Consider the following 13,276-nt stretch of genomic DNA (forward strand, 5'->3'; position numbering starts at 1 on the left):
AGCCTCCAATCTCCCTCCTCTCGCCTTTTGCCCTCTTTCTCCCCCAATCTCTCATCGCTGACTCCCCTATATTACACCACCATATTACAAACAACTGACAAGATGAATGCTTTCGTCCGAAAAATTTCGTTGTGGACGCAAAAGATACGCCAAGAAAATATTTTTGATATGTTTCCGTGCTTGTGTAAGTGCAAGGCTGACAACTTGAATCTTGATCAGGTGAAGAATGTAATTATTGCCCATCTAAACGGACTGCAAGAAAGGTTTCAGCATTATTTCGCTGAAATTGATGTGACTAAATACGATTGGATTCGTAATCCATTTCTGGCTGATCCTAGCACAAGCGGGTTGTCCACGGAAGAAGAAGAGCAGCTCATCGACCTTTCGAGTGACCAATCCCTGAAAATGGTCTTCCAAACAACACCAGTGACAACATTCTGGATTAGCATCAACGGTGAATATCCTCTCCTTTCTGAGAAAGCAATGAAAGTTCTGCTGCCATTTTCAACTTCGTATATGTGTGAGCAAGGATTTTCAGCATTGGCAGCACTGAAGTCTCAATACAGAAATCGTGTGGACGCAGAGGCTGAGCTGCGAATAGCAGTGGGTACGAACATCGCACACAGGTTCGCTTCTCTATGCAACAGCAAGCAGGCTCAACCTTCTCATTAATCAAAGAGAGTGTCCAATAAAATAATATTTATTAGCTTTAGTAAAATTTCATTAACAGTTATACTTCTTGCAGATACGAACTTTGCTCTTCCGTTGTTGAATTGCATTGATTTCCTCGACGCGGCGTTCGAGGTTAGCTAAAGCTGCCCCCCCCCCTCCCCCCCCGCTCTTCCACCGACCTAGCCGGCTAAGGGGGGTCGCGGACGTACCTGTGTTCGTGAGGGGGGTCGCCACATGTAAAAGGTTGAGAACCGCTGCCCTAGTTGCTGACACGGCATAAAACACCAACAAACAAAATTCAAGCATCAATGGCCTGGATACAGGACATCCCTTGGCGTGTTTTTTGCTTGAACCATTTAAACACAGCTCTATCCAAATCGTCAAATTTTGAACCTTGTTGTCTTGCCCGCACTCGTCCCATTAAATATATAGGATAAAGTTATGAACTTTTAGAGTTCTTTTTTCTTCCAAACAATATAACCACTGTTTAATTTCTGATGAAAGCTTAGCAATTGATTCTCCCTTTTCAGCACGTTCAACAATTTTCAGTTTTGTAGCAATCGACAGAACAACTCTTTTTCTTTTCATCCCTGCACCAGACCCCAACATTTTGGCACACACTTAAAGGGAAGCAACTTTCTAACCTCAAGGTGTGGATGCCAACTGAACTAACTTGGAACACGGCGTCGCCTTGATGGATGATGTGACCCATACACATCTAACACTAGAAGTGTACTAAGTTTTTTATTTTTGTAAATGGGTAGTAGATCATTTCTTGAAGTGTCTACTGGACCTATCATTTGGGGGTGGGGTTACAAGCCTGTCTCACATCTTTTAGCAGAGACCATCTGGCAGATGATGGATCTACATTGTGATATGATAGTTTACATCAGGGACATTTGTTTTGGTCGGGTCAGTGAGATGACTTCAGGATTACAAGGGTCGCTGAATGGCTGGATGGGTGTGTCATCACATGTGGGTGCACCTCTAACAATGCCAGAAAGGTCTTACGCACGCTCCAGTTATGTCTAGCAGCTTTTTGGTTGGGGTTTGTTTTTTGAGGTGAATGCACAGTTAATTGAAGACCAAATAATTGAGGTTCTACTGTAGTGATATATCGTAATAAACATGCTTAAAGTAAACCCATGAAATCTGCTAAATTTATTAAATTTGAAGTGGACAGAATGTTTATGCATTAAGCTTGCTCTTTGCATAGACTACACTAAGACACAAAACATGCTAGAGGGGAGAACCTCTATTTGGCCAATTCATGGGTGGTCTTTTTGTCTTATTGGGGTTTAATTAATTTTTATCTGACATACTTCTTTGGTGAGGAATTTGATGTTACATTTTGAAATGTTATTTAGACACAGCATTATACACAGTGTTTCAATCTTAGCTCATTCATTCCATAAAAAAATGCACTACAGTGGTCAAAATTTGCACAGAGATAAATTATTTAAGTTAATGAATTAAAAGGGTTAATGTGTGAATTCCACAGATTTTTGCATAAACCTTGCCAACACTTTCGATCAATTTACTTTCTTTCTCTCACATAGATTTAGCATAAGAAAATATAGTAAATGCTTTGTGCTCAAAGAAGAAAATCAGAGTTGTAGCAGATCTTTTTTTCTTTTGTTTGCAAGTAATCATATGTTTTGAAAACTATGGGATTGTGTCAGTGGTAAGGAATGTGCATAGTAAGCTATATTTGTGAAGATAGCTTTTTTTTTCTTGCTTTGAATGAGAATATTTTCACCATTTTATGTATCCAAGAGAATGAATTGAACTACCAGCCTCCTTCATTTTCTGCTCTGGAAGTCTTACCACCTCCAAGGGGTATCAGAAGCTCACAGAGTGAAAATTGCATCAAAGCTTTGCCAGATGAGGCCCACATCATGGTATGTGTTACATAATCTGAACAGCTGCTTTTCTGTAATTTATGCAAATGGATTTTATTAGTGTTAGGTGTTAGGACCTATGGTCCTTAAAAGACAAAGCAAATCACAAGACAGTCTGTGTTTAAGTGATGGAAATCGACATTCTGAATAATCTCCACTCAAAAATCTGATTTGCAAAACATTTTATATATGTACAGTCACATTTAAAACAATAATTTAAATAATTAGAGGAATATGCAAATCATATAAATAATTAGAGGAGTACACAGATCCTATCATATAGATGGAGATCCAACGAGCAGAAAAACTATTGCCATTAAAACAAGGTCTTACTATGATGCCAAAGAGTCTGGGAATACAAAGAATGTCCAAAAGAATGGACACTAGTCATACCCCTTCCCTATGAAAACAGAGCTAAAACTATAAAGCCGAAAGCTTAATTAGGCACCCAAGCTGAAATTAATCCAGAATCACATCACCACTACTCATGAGGAACTGATAGCAGAAAAACAGTATGGCTTCAGACCAGGTAACATCGCTGACCAGATCTTCAATTGTTGCATCCTCATAGAAAAACCATCTTCTTCACCAGCAGGACACCTATCACAATTTCATAAACTTTATAGAGGCTTTTGACAGAATCTGGCATGAGGGGCTTTCAACACTGAAAAGAGCCTAATCCAAATCATTAAGTGTTATATGAGCTCAGTTTTATATCTGGTTTGGCTCTTGTATCATACCTTTTACTGTCTCTACCATTGAACCTGCTGGTAGGGCATTTGGTTGTTGTTGATTTGGGTCTCGAATGATTTTGATATAAAATCTGTTCTGTGGCAAATATCCATAGTCCTTTCTCTGGCTTGTACTCCTGATGGTGCCCATCTTCCTCACCATGAGAACCACAGCTGATATTCTTTGACTAATAAACATGCAGGCACTGGGCCCTAGCTGGTACTTTTATCACAGAAAGCCTTCACCCACTGTTACTGCAACAGTTAGTGAACATGATGTTAGCATCATGATATCATTAAGTATTAGTACTTTACTTTTATCTTTACTTCTACTTTTATCTATTTTTAACTATTATCTTAACAAAGATTACCCACAAGGTAGTGAGACCAGTTTTGCTTGGTTAGAGTGGTGGTAGGGTAGGGAGAGTGCTGAAGGGGATGAACAGTCATTTTTGGCTGGGCCACAACTAATGCAGCATGTTATTTGAATTGGACCTAATTGGAGTAGTGGACCCATGTGTTCCAAATGAAGTGCTTCTGGAGACACACTTTCTTATCTCCTACAAGGAGCAAATGACAATGACTTCATCAGTATTTTAGCTACCTGCTTGATAGGTCCCTAGGAGCCTCTGCTCGCCACCTTCAAGCAGTAGAAACGGGCGTGGTTTGGTGCCTAAAGAACAGGACAACTAGCGAAACTAGCATGGAGTGAATTACCACAATCAAGTCTGGAAGTGACAAGTAGTTTTGTGTTATCTACTATAGGATATTTCTAAACAGAACTAATCTTTCTCAATGATTAACAACAGACCTGGCAAATTTGAGTATCTTTAGTTTCGTGGACAAGTTAGACTTCATCATGAGACCCAAGTTCTATGCAAAAGCAGAGAGCATAATTTTACTGGAACCAACAGTAATGTGTTGGTAGATATATGTCCTAACTTATTGGTCTTTCATGACTTTATATCAGAATTGCAAGCTTCAAGTGAATCAGAGAATGAATGTCAATCAGTTTGTATGACTGATAATAATAATTTGTTTGTAAATCCATGGTTGCTGATTTTGTTTCAGGAAAGTCTGCAGCAATATCAAAACTTCATGGTAAGCCATTATTAGTAATTGCATCATTCATGAATTTGTTTTCATAATTTCATCTGATGATTGGTTTCCATAACATTGCACACAGATGCATTTGGTTAATTTACATAAAGATTAATTTAATGGTAAAGATTTTCAATTTATAAAGTTATTTTATAACTAAGGTAAAATAAATATCTGATATCAAAAATAGAAGGATAAATAAAGCTATTAATATTTAGTATTGTTTTTGATCAAACTAGTCATTAACAGTCCTTGCGCAGCTGCTACTAACACTGGCAGCTGAGAGTCTCAGCCGTTCCACGAGAAAGAAGTGCAAACTATTTGTAGTTTTGTGGTTATTTGTGGTTCATAAGGGCGATCCCTGTAGATCTAACGGCGACGACTCCAGATAACAAGGATCGATGACATCGGAAAAATTTTGAGAATATACTGAGAACATCTTAAGACTATGAAGGAATCTTATCATATTATACAATGACAAAGGGGATCGTCGCTTCACTTTATTTACTGCAACTCAAGTTCGCTGTGACAGTGAGTGAAGCACGCGAGAGCGATCGACATCCAGCCTGTAGATCCAGTCAGTTTGCAGAATGCAACACAAAGACACTTACATCATGTGGCTTGTAGATGTTGATCACAATCATCAGAGGGGGTCATCGTGCAGTTTGACAGTGTGGCCTGTATCGATCAGCTATATACAGGTCACAGAGATACGACCACAGTGCATGTAGCTCAGCACTCGTCAAGAGGACTGTGGACTGTACTGCAGGGCCAAGCACCTGATGATCTTACCCTTCATTTTCCCTACAATGCCCATGCAAACACCTTTTTTTCCTTTTTCTGATTTGTGGACCTGTGTTGTGAGTAGTGCTCATGCGCTTTGCAGCAGCAGATCGTTCGCTCACAACTGTGGTCATTTTCGCTGTCTGATCGTTTGATTCTAACTTTCCTTTTGGTTTTCTGCAGCTGCTAATGTTTTATTGGTGTACTTTTCTGTAACATTTCGGCGCATTGAGCGTTTCTCAAGGATTCGGATTTTGCGCGTTATAAGACTCCTTCATTCATTCATTCATAATAATCATTTTAGTGCCTCAGAAAAGCAGGGTTACTTTTTCAGAGAAAAAGCACGTGAATAGCGTTTTTTTTTTCACATCACACCTTTGGCCTGTGTTTTCTTCATTAAGTGGCTACACATTAAAGCACATTTAAACACACAAATTTAGTTGAACACTGTGAGAAATTTTATTTTCACTCTGTTCTCCTCACCAGAGACAGAATATTCAGAACACCTTTACCTATCCTTTACCATCTTTCCAGATTATTTAGGTTTTGTCTGTCTTTTAATAACTATGTTCAAAGTCGTATAAGCTTTTAAAGTTTTACATTATTTTGTAAGGTACTCTATATGTTGATAATGATGTTAAGTGTCATTGATGACAAAATAGTGGTTATACTTTGTTTTAATAGAAACAGAAGCGAGTGGAATCATGTGTCTTAGAGCAACAACTGGCAAACGAGAATCGTCTTCATAGAGAGTTGGCAGCTGCTGCAGCTGCAAACAAACAAAGTCTTGTGGATGCAATTTCTCAGGTATATTTTTAATCTGTTTGAGGGCATAGTCGTTGAGGCCATATGTTCGATTTGTAGCATTTATTCCAATTTCATGTGAAATCTTTTATAACATTTTGATGACTCGATCATTTTTGTACCTGTTCATATTAAAATGATATATAAGGCATCCACTAGAGACCTTTGTTTTTTTGTCTATCAGAAACATGTTGTTCTAAGTTAGTTTCTGGTCTTTTAGTTTTCTCACTACTGACCTTTGCCCTGTTTCGTTTCGCTAACCATATCTCCCTTTGCCATCAGCTTAATCAAGGGCTGGTTAAGGTGGTGCCTCTGGTTTCATTCTGCACACATGCCTGAGCCATCTCCATCTTCTCTTTTGAGTTTGGTTGTCATATTTGTCCAACTGGCTCTTGTGAGGATTTATGTGTTAGTAATTAGCAATTTGGAAGGTCTCTAGTTTCTGCCTGATTTTGCTGAGATATCTTCCAGCATTAACTTCCATAGACTAAGACCAAAAAGACATTGCTTCTATAGATTCTTATTTTTGTATTTATTTGTAGAGTTTTGGTTTAGCATGGCAAAGTCTTGGTTTACTTTGATGAATCTATTCTTCCAATCTTTTTTGTCAGTTGTGATGGGTTCTGTTGACTTGGCATTCAATCTCATTTTGTTTATTTTCCCTGTTTTTATTTTAAGTCGTATTTTTTATGCAGTTATTGTAAAGTTGTTCTCTTCTTGTGCATCCTTGTGTTGGCTAATGTCCAGCAGATTCCTCTTTTCTTTTGTTGTTTGCTATTAACAGTAATGACTCTGTCTTGACATCAGTTGACTTCCATGTCACTTTATGTATCGTCTTACGTTGAAACATTGTTACTCCTATTTCAAGGTCATTGTCTTTTAAAAAAAAATCAATCTACATTCTGCATTTGTCTGTTTCATACCTTACACCTTCTTTTCCAATGACTCTTTCTCTTCCTTAAATCTTACTTTCTACTTTAGCGTTGAAATCTCTCTGTACTACTATTATGTTTTCCATCACTGCCAAGTTGTAGTAGTCTTCTTTGTCCTCTTCCTCTTTAGGTGCATTGCAGGACAGGACAGAAAGCTTGACGAATCTTTAATAATAACTGGTATACAGCAGGTGCTTGCTGATTGGCTTCCATTCTAGTATGTGGAGTTCTTAGGTTGTTTGGGATACTCATTGCAACCCTATCTTTGTATTGTCATTTTCTTCTAGACCTCAAGATAGTGTCACCTCTTTCCTTTGCTTGTAGAATGGGCTTCTGTAACTCCAAGATAACTGGAATAGATGCACTTCTCAGAAGGCCTGTGTTAACTTTCCTGTTTGGTTCAGTGTTCTCTCATTTCAGCAGCAAATAGTAACGAGTGTTTTGGGTGAGATCATGTCAGCTGTCGGGTTGGGAGTGTTCTCAGCTGTTACAACTATAGTCACCTGGTCTGCCACTGTTTGGTGGATTGTCTCTGGTCTCAGTTTCCGCAACAGTATCTTTTTACAGGAATGAATTATTAGTTCATTTCCCAGCCCCCTGTGACCTGGAGGAACTTTAGATCACACTTTGTCTAGTGACTCTAGTCTCTACCCCTCCACATGTCTGACATGGGTGATGCAGCTAGGAGCTAGTGCTCTCATCAGCATAGTTTTAAGGATTATTGAGGCATGCAACATGACCACAGCAACATGGTGGTTCAGCAAAGAGGGGGTTTATACTTTAATTATTTTTATTATTTAGAAAAGCAGCATGTTGCCAACCAGCCACTCCATTATTAAAGCAGCTTCATTTATTTCTAGAAAGAATTATTACTATTAGATCATTTTCCAGTGTCTTTCAACCTGGACTTAACACAGCTCATGCCAAGTAAACATATTATCACCTTCTGCAGGCATTGATCTTGTAGCCTTCAGAGCCGATGTCTCCAATCTAGAAATTATAAGTGACAGAGGTGGACCAATAGACTCAGCCCTAGTTTTGATATTTTTTCCAAAACTCCTTTAATGGGGGTTTATACCTGTCCCTGAGTTCTAGGTTAGGGAGATAAATCACCAAAAAAGTCCTCCTTTGTTTACTCAGTTCTGGTTCACCTTCAGGAGTGCCTGGAATGGGTGATTCACACCAGCCCCCTTATCAGTACCTCAGTACCATCAGTGTACCTCATTGTTTAAACATACTGCTATTACATTAATTAAAAAAAAGCCTTGACCCTTATAACGTCAGAAACTGTTGTCCTCTTTTCACACTCCCCTTTTTTTTGTCCAAGATAATAAAAAAATTTGTGTCACTTTTGATTGTTTTGCCATCAACAGTCTTGAACAATTTCAGTCTGCCTATCACAAGAGTCATTGAGCCAAGTACAGCATTGCTGGAAGGGGTAGATGACCTGCTGTCTACCTGTGATAGTTTCCATATCTCCTTACTATCTACAGTTCTACACTATATCTCGCATCTGCCTTTGATAGCTTGATTATATCCTTCTCCAGTATCTTGTCATTTTTTCTCTCTCTGGCAACATTTTGAACTCATTCGTCCCCCTTGATTGCCTGCATCCATCCTGTGGCATTTGAAGACTATGCATGCTACTAAAGTATGGGGCATCTCATGGCTTACTCATGGTATACATACAGCCAGCTGATTCCACCATCTGCCACTTGGGCTGCAGTGTCATGTGTATCCTGATAGTATACGGTCGCTAGTGTCTGTCCTTTTCACATTGTTTTAAATGTGACTGTACATATATAAAATGTTTTGCAAATCAGATTTTTGAGTGGAGATTATTCAGAATGTCGATTTCCATCACTTAAACACAGACTGTCTTGTGATTTGCTTTGTCTTTTAAGGACCATAGGTCCTAACACCTAACACTAATAAAATCCATTTGCATAAATTACAGAAAAGCAGCTGTTCAGATTATGTAACACATACCATGATGTGGGCCTCATCTGGCAAAGCTTTGATGCAATTTTCACTCTGTGAGCTTCTGATACCCCTTGGAGGTGGTAAGACTTCCAGAGCAGAAAATGAAGGAGGCTGGTAGTTCAATTCATTCTCTTGGATACATAAAATGGTGAAAATACTCTCCTCCAAAACAAGGAAAAAAAGCTGTCTTCACAAATATAGCTTACTATGCACATTTCTTACCATTGACACAATCCCATAGTTTTCAAAACATCAATACTTTGCAAATAAAAGAAACAAAAAAGAATTTGCTTTGACTATCAGATCTTGCTCCTGTTCTTTGGAACAAGAGCAATGTCCCTTTGCCCAACTGACTGAAAGGGGCTGTGTTGTTGTATTTCGTCTTATCTGATGTCTTCTTCATGTTGGGCGTGTTGTTGGTATGTTTTTTTGATGAGCCTGCCATCCTGCATTTGGATTGTGGTGTGCTTTCAATCTGTGTCCATGGCTTTGATTCCATTTCGAGGTGGAGACTTTGCCATTGACATACTTTATTTGATTATGGCTTCTGACCTTTGTTGCTTAGCGGAGGTTTGTGTGTGCTGGGGCTCATTAGCCGTTCCAGCGGGACTTAAGCCATCTGTTGGATGGGGTGCTCGGAGCTGCATCTACTATCAGTGTGTCTTCAGGTTTGCTGTGTGGATTGTGGTTTATGCTGTATGTTTATGCTACCTTTTGGCATTGAGTACAGAGTCTGCTACAATCTTCATCACTCTGTCATCAGCTTATTTTGACATCACACCACCTACTGTGAAGTACTTTGAACTTGTCCGACAGGCAAGAATAGGTACTATGTAAGACAATGTTTACTGGAACTGTGGTGCGCATAGGAGCATATGCAGCCTTGCTTGCAGTTCTTCAACTGGATTAAGGTAGCTGAGAGAAAATACAGACTACATATTTTTCATCATGTCCTATGGCATTCTACAGACAACGTTCGCATTTTGTGTGCATCCATGTATGTGTTACTATCATTATTCTGTCTTTATGTAGACAGTTATTGTGTCTTTGTCTCTATTGTAGTCTGTATGCTATGTTCAATTTTGAGTCAATATTTGAATATTTGTGTATTGTTATCTTATAATTATATTTATACAATATTTTGCTGAAGTCATATCATTTGAGAAAAAATGCATTTAAACTGCAGGACTTTTAACATCAGTTGTGGTATTCTTCACACTAGCTTGAAATTGAATAAAGGATAACAGTTTTCAAACTTTTAACTAGCAGCTGTAAATTTAATGGTGAGAAGTTATTGAATTTGTGACTGTGACCTGTCATTATCCTCAAGGGTATAAAAATGAAGCGGATGTCATGAGGCTAGGTTTCTAAAAGCTTCAAACTTCTATTAAATGAGCAGTGTTTTCCAGAGGTATGCTTTCAACACAAGGTGTGATCAAAAGTTTGCATTGATGAACAGGTGGCATGTGAGTTGTCAGATGAAAGATGATTACGATTGATGAAAGATGGTGATTGGAGGGGAAAAAGAAGTGACTGTCTCACAGTAAGCAAATTGTGTCACAGGAAAGAGGTAAACTGAATAAACCGAGAATGCAATAAAGTGGACAGAATGTGGAACAAGTTAATCAAAGTTACTAAAATGTAGTTTGATAATGTTTCACAAAGAGTAGTCAAAACATATATACAAAAGAAAACAGCAGACAATCTCTACAATCACAATATAAAAAGATAATAATCAGAGAATTCCCAACAAAAACATTCCTGTAATTGTTCATAGAATTTTTAATTTTTCATTCTTATTTCAAAAAAATCAAAAGCCCATGAAGTGCAAAGAATAATAGACTCAGATCTTTAGAGGACTGTGCAGAAATTTCAAGTAAAAATGTGAACCTAGACATATCTATTTGTAGCAATAGAGACAGTAAGAATGAGCAGAGAATGGGACAATAAATAAATCACCTGCCTATCAGAATTTGCTAAAAAGATTTCAGATTCAGTGGATTCAAAAAGGGCTCATTAGAAAATAAGTGGAATGAGATTGAACCAAAAGCAGTGCTGGAAAATTTCCATTTGGATACCTATTTTACATATCTTTTTGTGTCAGGATCAAGTACGTATGGACAAAGAGTTGAACCAGTTGTCCCAGAAGAAAGAGGAGGAGCGTAAAAGATTTTTGAGCGTTCTTAACAACGGTAAATCATTTTGTTAAACTGATCCATTTTTTACTAGATCAGTGTAGTATGTGTTCAAGTACATTTCTCAAATCTTGAATCATCTCTGTTTTCAGATGACAGCTTTCTGGCCCCTAGAGCAAAACCCCACTAAAAGACTTGGACACATAAAAACCGAGCAGTGGTAACTAGTGTGGCATTCAATAACAGTGGTGTTTTAAGCAGAGTTATGAAGGCAGTAGGACCTATTACAGATTTTGTTTAAGCTCGTATTCTTTAATGACTTGATTTCCAAGACCTCACAATCATGGAGATGGCATGGTGGCATTAATTTTGCACTCAGTGCAAGACACTATATTCTCTAAATCTGAGCTTTTTCCCAATCATTACAAGACAAATTGGTACCCAACTAGAGCCCTCAAGAACTATTAGGGTGCAACATAATTTTTCTTATAATTGGGTGAAACTCAGGGCAAGATACTATTTCCTCATCTAGTCAAAAACACGGAACGAGGCAGGCTCATTTGCATATGGGGCAAGAAGATCAAGGATCAACCAGTCGGTGCCATCGAAACATGGTCTTGCATTCTTCTGTGTATTTATGTGCTAGATATGGAGAGTCAACCGTTATAATGCTATGAATATATTTTGGTCGGAACGATCACATGATTTAAAAGCATATTGCCTTCATTAAACTAAACCGACAAGGAAACATAAATTACAAATAGCTGCATGTTTCCCTGGGCATGCATCAGCTTTCCTGTTGTGCTTGCTATTATGGCTGAACGAGAGCTTCATGACTCTGATAAAGTACTTTGTTTATTTTAATTTGAGGTACCTTTTAATACTGACTGCTATTTAGTAAGCCCAAAACAGTCTCAAACAAGGCTTGAACTGTCTAAGATAAAGATTTGACTGATTTTTTTTTTTGGCGATTGCTCTAAGACGTTATATGAGACAACTCTCAGGCAAGATGTCTAGTGTGTAAATACACACAAGAATGTAAGGCCATGTTTCCAGGGCATTGATTTATTGATCTTTTGACCTTCTTGCTCCATATACCAATGAGCCAGCCTTATTCTGTATTCATTTCAACTCCGTAGTGACAGAATTCATTCTATAAGTATACAGCTTAAATGTATAGCTAAAATGCATTCTGTAGCTACAGAATGGAATTTTATACATAAGATGAATTAGATAGCAACTTCGGAGTATAATATAAATGAAATACTTTGATTTTTACAGAGTTTTTCTCCCTCTCTAGTTGTAGAATGTATTGTATATAGAATGCGATCTGTAAGTATAGAATGAAATGAATAGCTATAGAATGCATTTTATACTTACAGAATTGAATTGTATAAATATAAAATGCATTATATACGTTTATGATGCATTGTAAAGCTATAAAATGAATCTATAAGTATAACATTCATTACATAGTTATAAAGAGAAAATTCCCTTCTTGGCGCCCCATAACGTCTGCGTGCCCTCTTAGCCAGCTTATTTCATTAATACTGATATGAGATATAAGAAACTTTTTAAAAAAAATGAACGCCATCGTGCTACCCTTTTCAGCACATCAAGGGGGGATGCGTCCCACAGGTTGAGAACTGTGGCTATTGAAAGAAGAATAATAGATTATTGTAAATAATTATTTCTTCAAGGTACTTGCCAGATGTGTTAAACTTTAAATCCTGTCCTTCAGGAGAGAAAAAGTCGTACAAAAAGCAGCCATTTGGCATATGTAGGAACTATTTTCCCACCTTTTCAAAACCTAAGCAGTGTTATAAAATTGTGTGCTTAAAGTGCATATGAATACTGAATAAGCATGTGAAATGCCAACAGGTTCCATTTTTTTTGTGACTCAGTAATCTTCAGATTTTTGCACAAGCATATTGGAGCTACAAATCAATAGATTTTTTCCTGTCTGTTGTCTGGGAATTTTGTGGTCTAGTGGAAATATTTAGAACTCAGTAGTTTTTATGCCCAAAATGTGTTAAACCTACTGTATATGTGTTGAAAGTAGCTTATATAAATGTTGTCATTTCAGTTGAAAAGCAGGCAGAAGATCTACTGTCTGAACTGGCAGATGTCAGTGAAAAGGCTCGCAAAACAGAGGCACTGCTGGATGAAATAGAGAAAAAGCGGTGAGTAAATTTAAGAAACTGCTAAATAAGCAGAAGAAACATTCAGCAGGC

At 37.8% G+C, this 13,276-nt stretch overlaps 1 protein-coding gene across 6 annotated transcripts in view; it reads left to right on the top strand.

Annotated features, from left to right (window-relative positions):
• Positions 1 to 13,276, top strand: part of LOC112574959 (E3 ubiquitin-protein ligase LRSAM1-like) — a 55,587-nt gene that overhangs the window by 14,793 nt on the left and 27,518 nt on the right. For 5 of the 6 annotated variants that reach the window (XM_025256404.1, XM_025256405.1, XM_025256402.1 and 2 more), the window contains 5 exons: positions 2,449 to 2,573; positions 4,376 to 4,405; positions 5,873 to 5,995; positions 11,012 to 11,099; positions 13,129 to 13,225. In XM_025256404.1, the coding sequence (XP_025112189.1) occupies positions 2,449 to 2,573; positions 4,376 to 4,405; positions 5,873 to 5,995; positions 11,012 to 11,099; positions 13,129 to 13,225 (463 nt within the window). The remainder of the gene's footprint in view (positions 1 to 2,448; positions 2,574 to 4,375; positions 4,406 to 5,872; positions 5,996 to 11,011; positions 11,100 to 13,128; positions 13,226 to 13,276) is intronic. The other variant, XM_025256406.1, reaches the window with a different exon arrangement.

Source organism: Pomacea canaliculata, linkage group LG11, assembly GCF_003073045.1.
Source record: "Pomacea canaliculata isolate SZHN2017 linkage group LG11, ASM307304v1, whole genome shotgun sequence".
Classification (NCBI taxonomy): domain Eukaryota; kingdom Metazoa; phylum Mollusca; class Gastropoda; order Architaenioglossa; family Ampullariidae; genus Pomacea; species Pomacea canaliculata.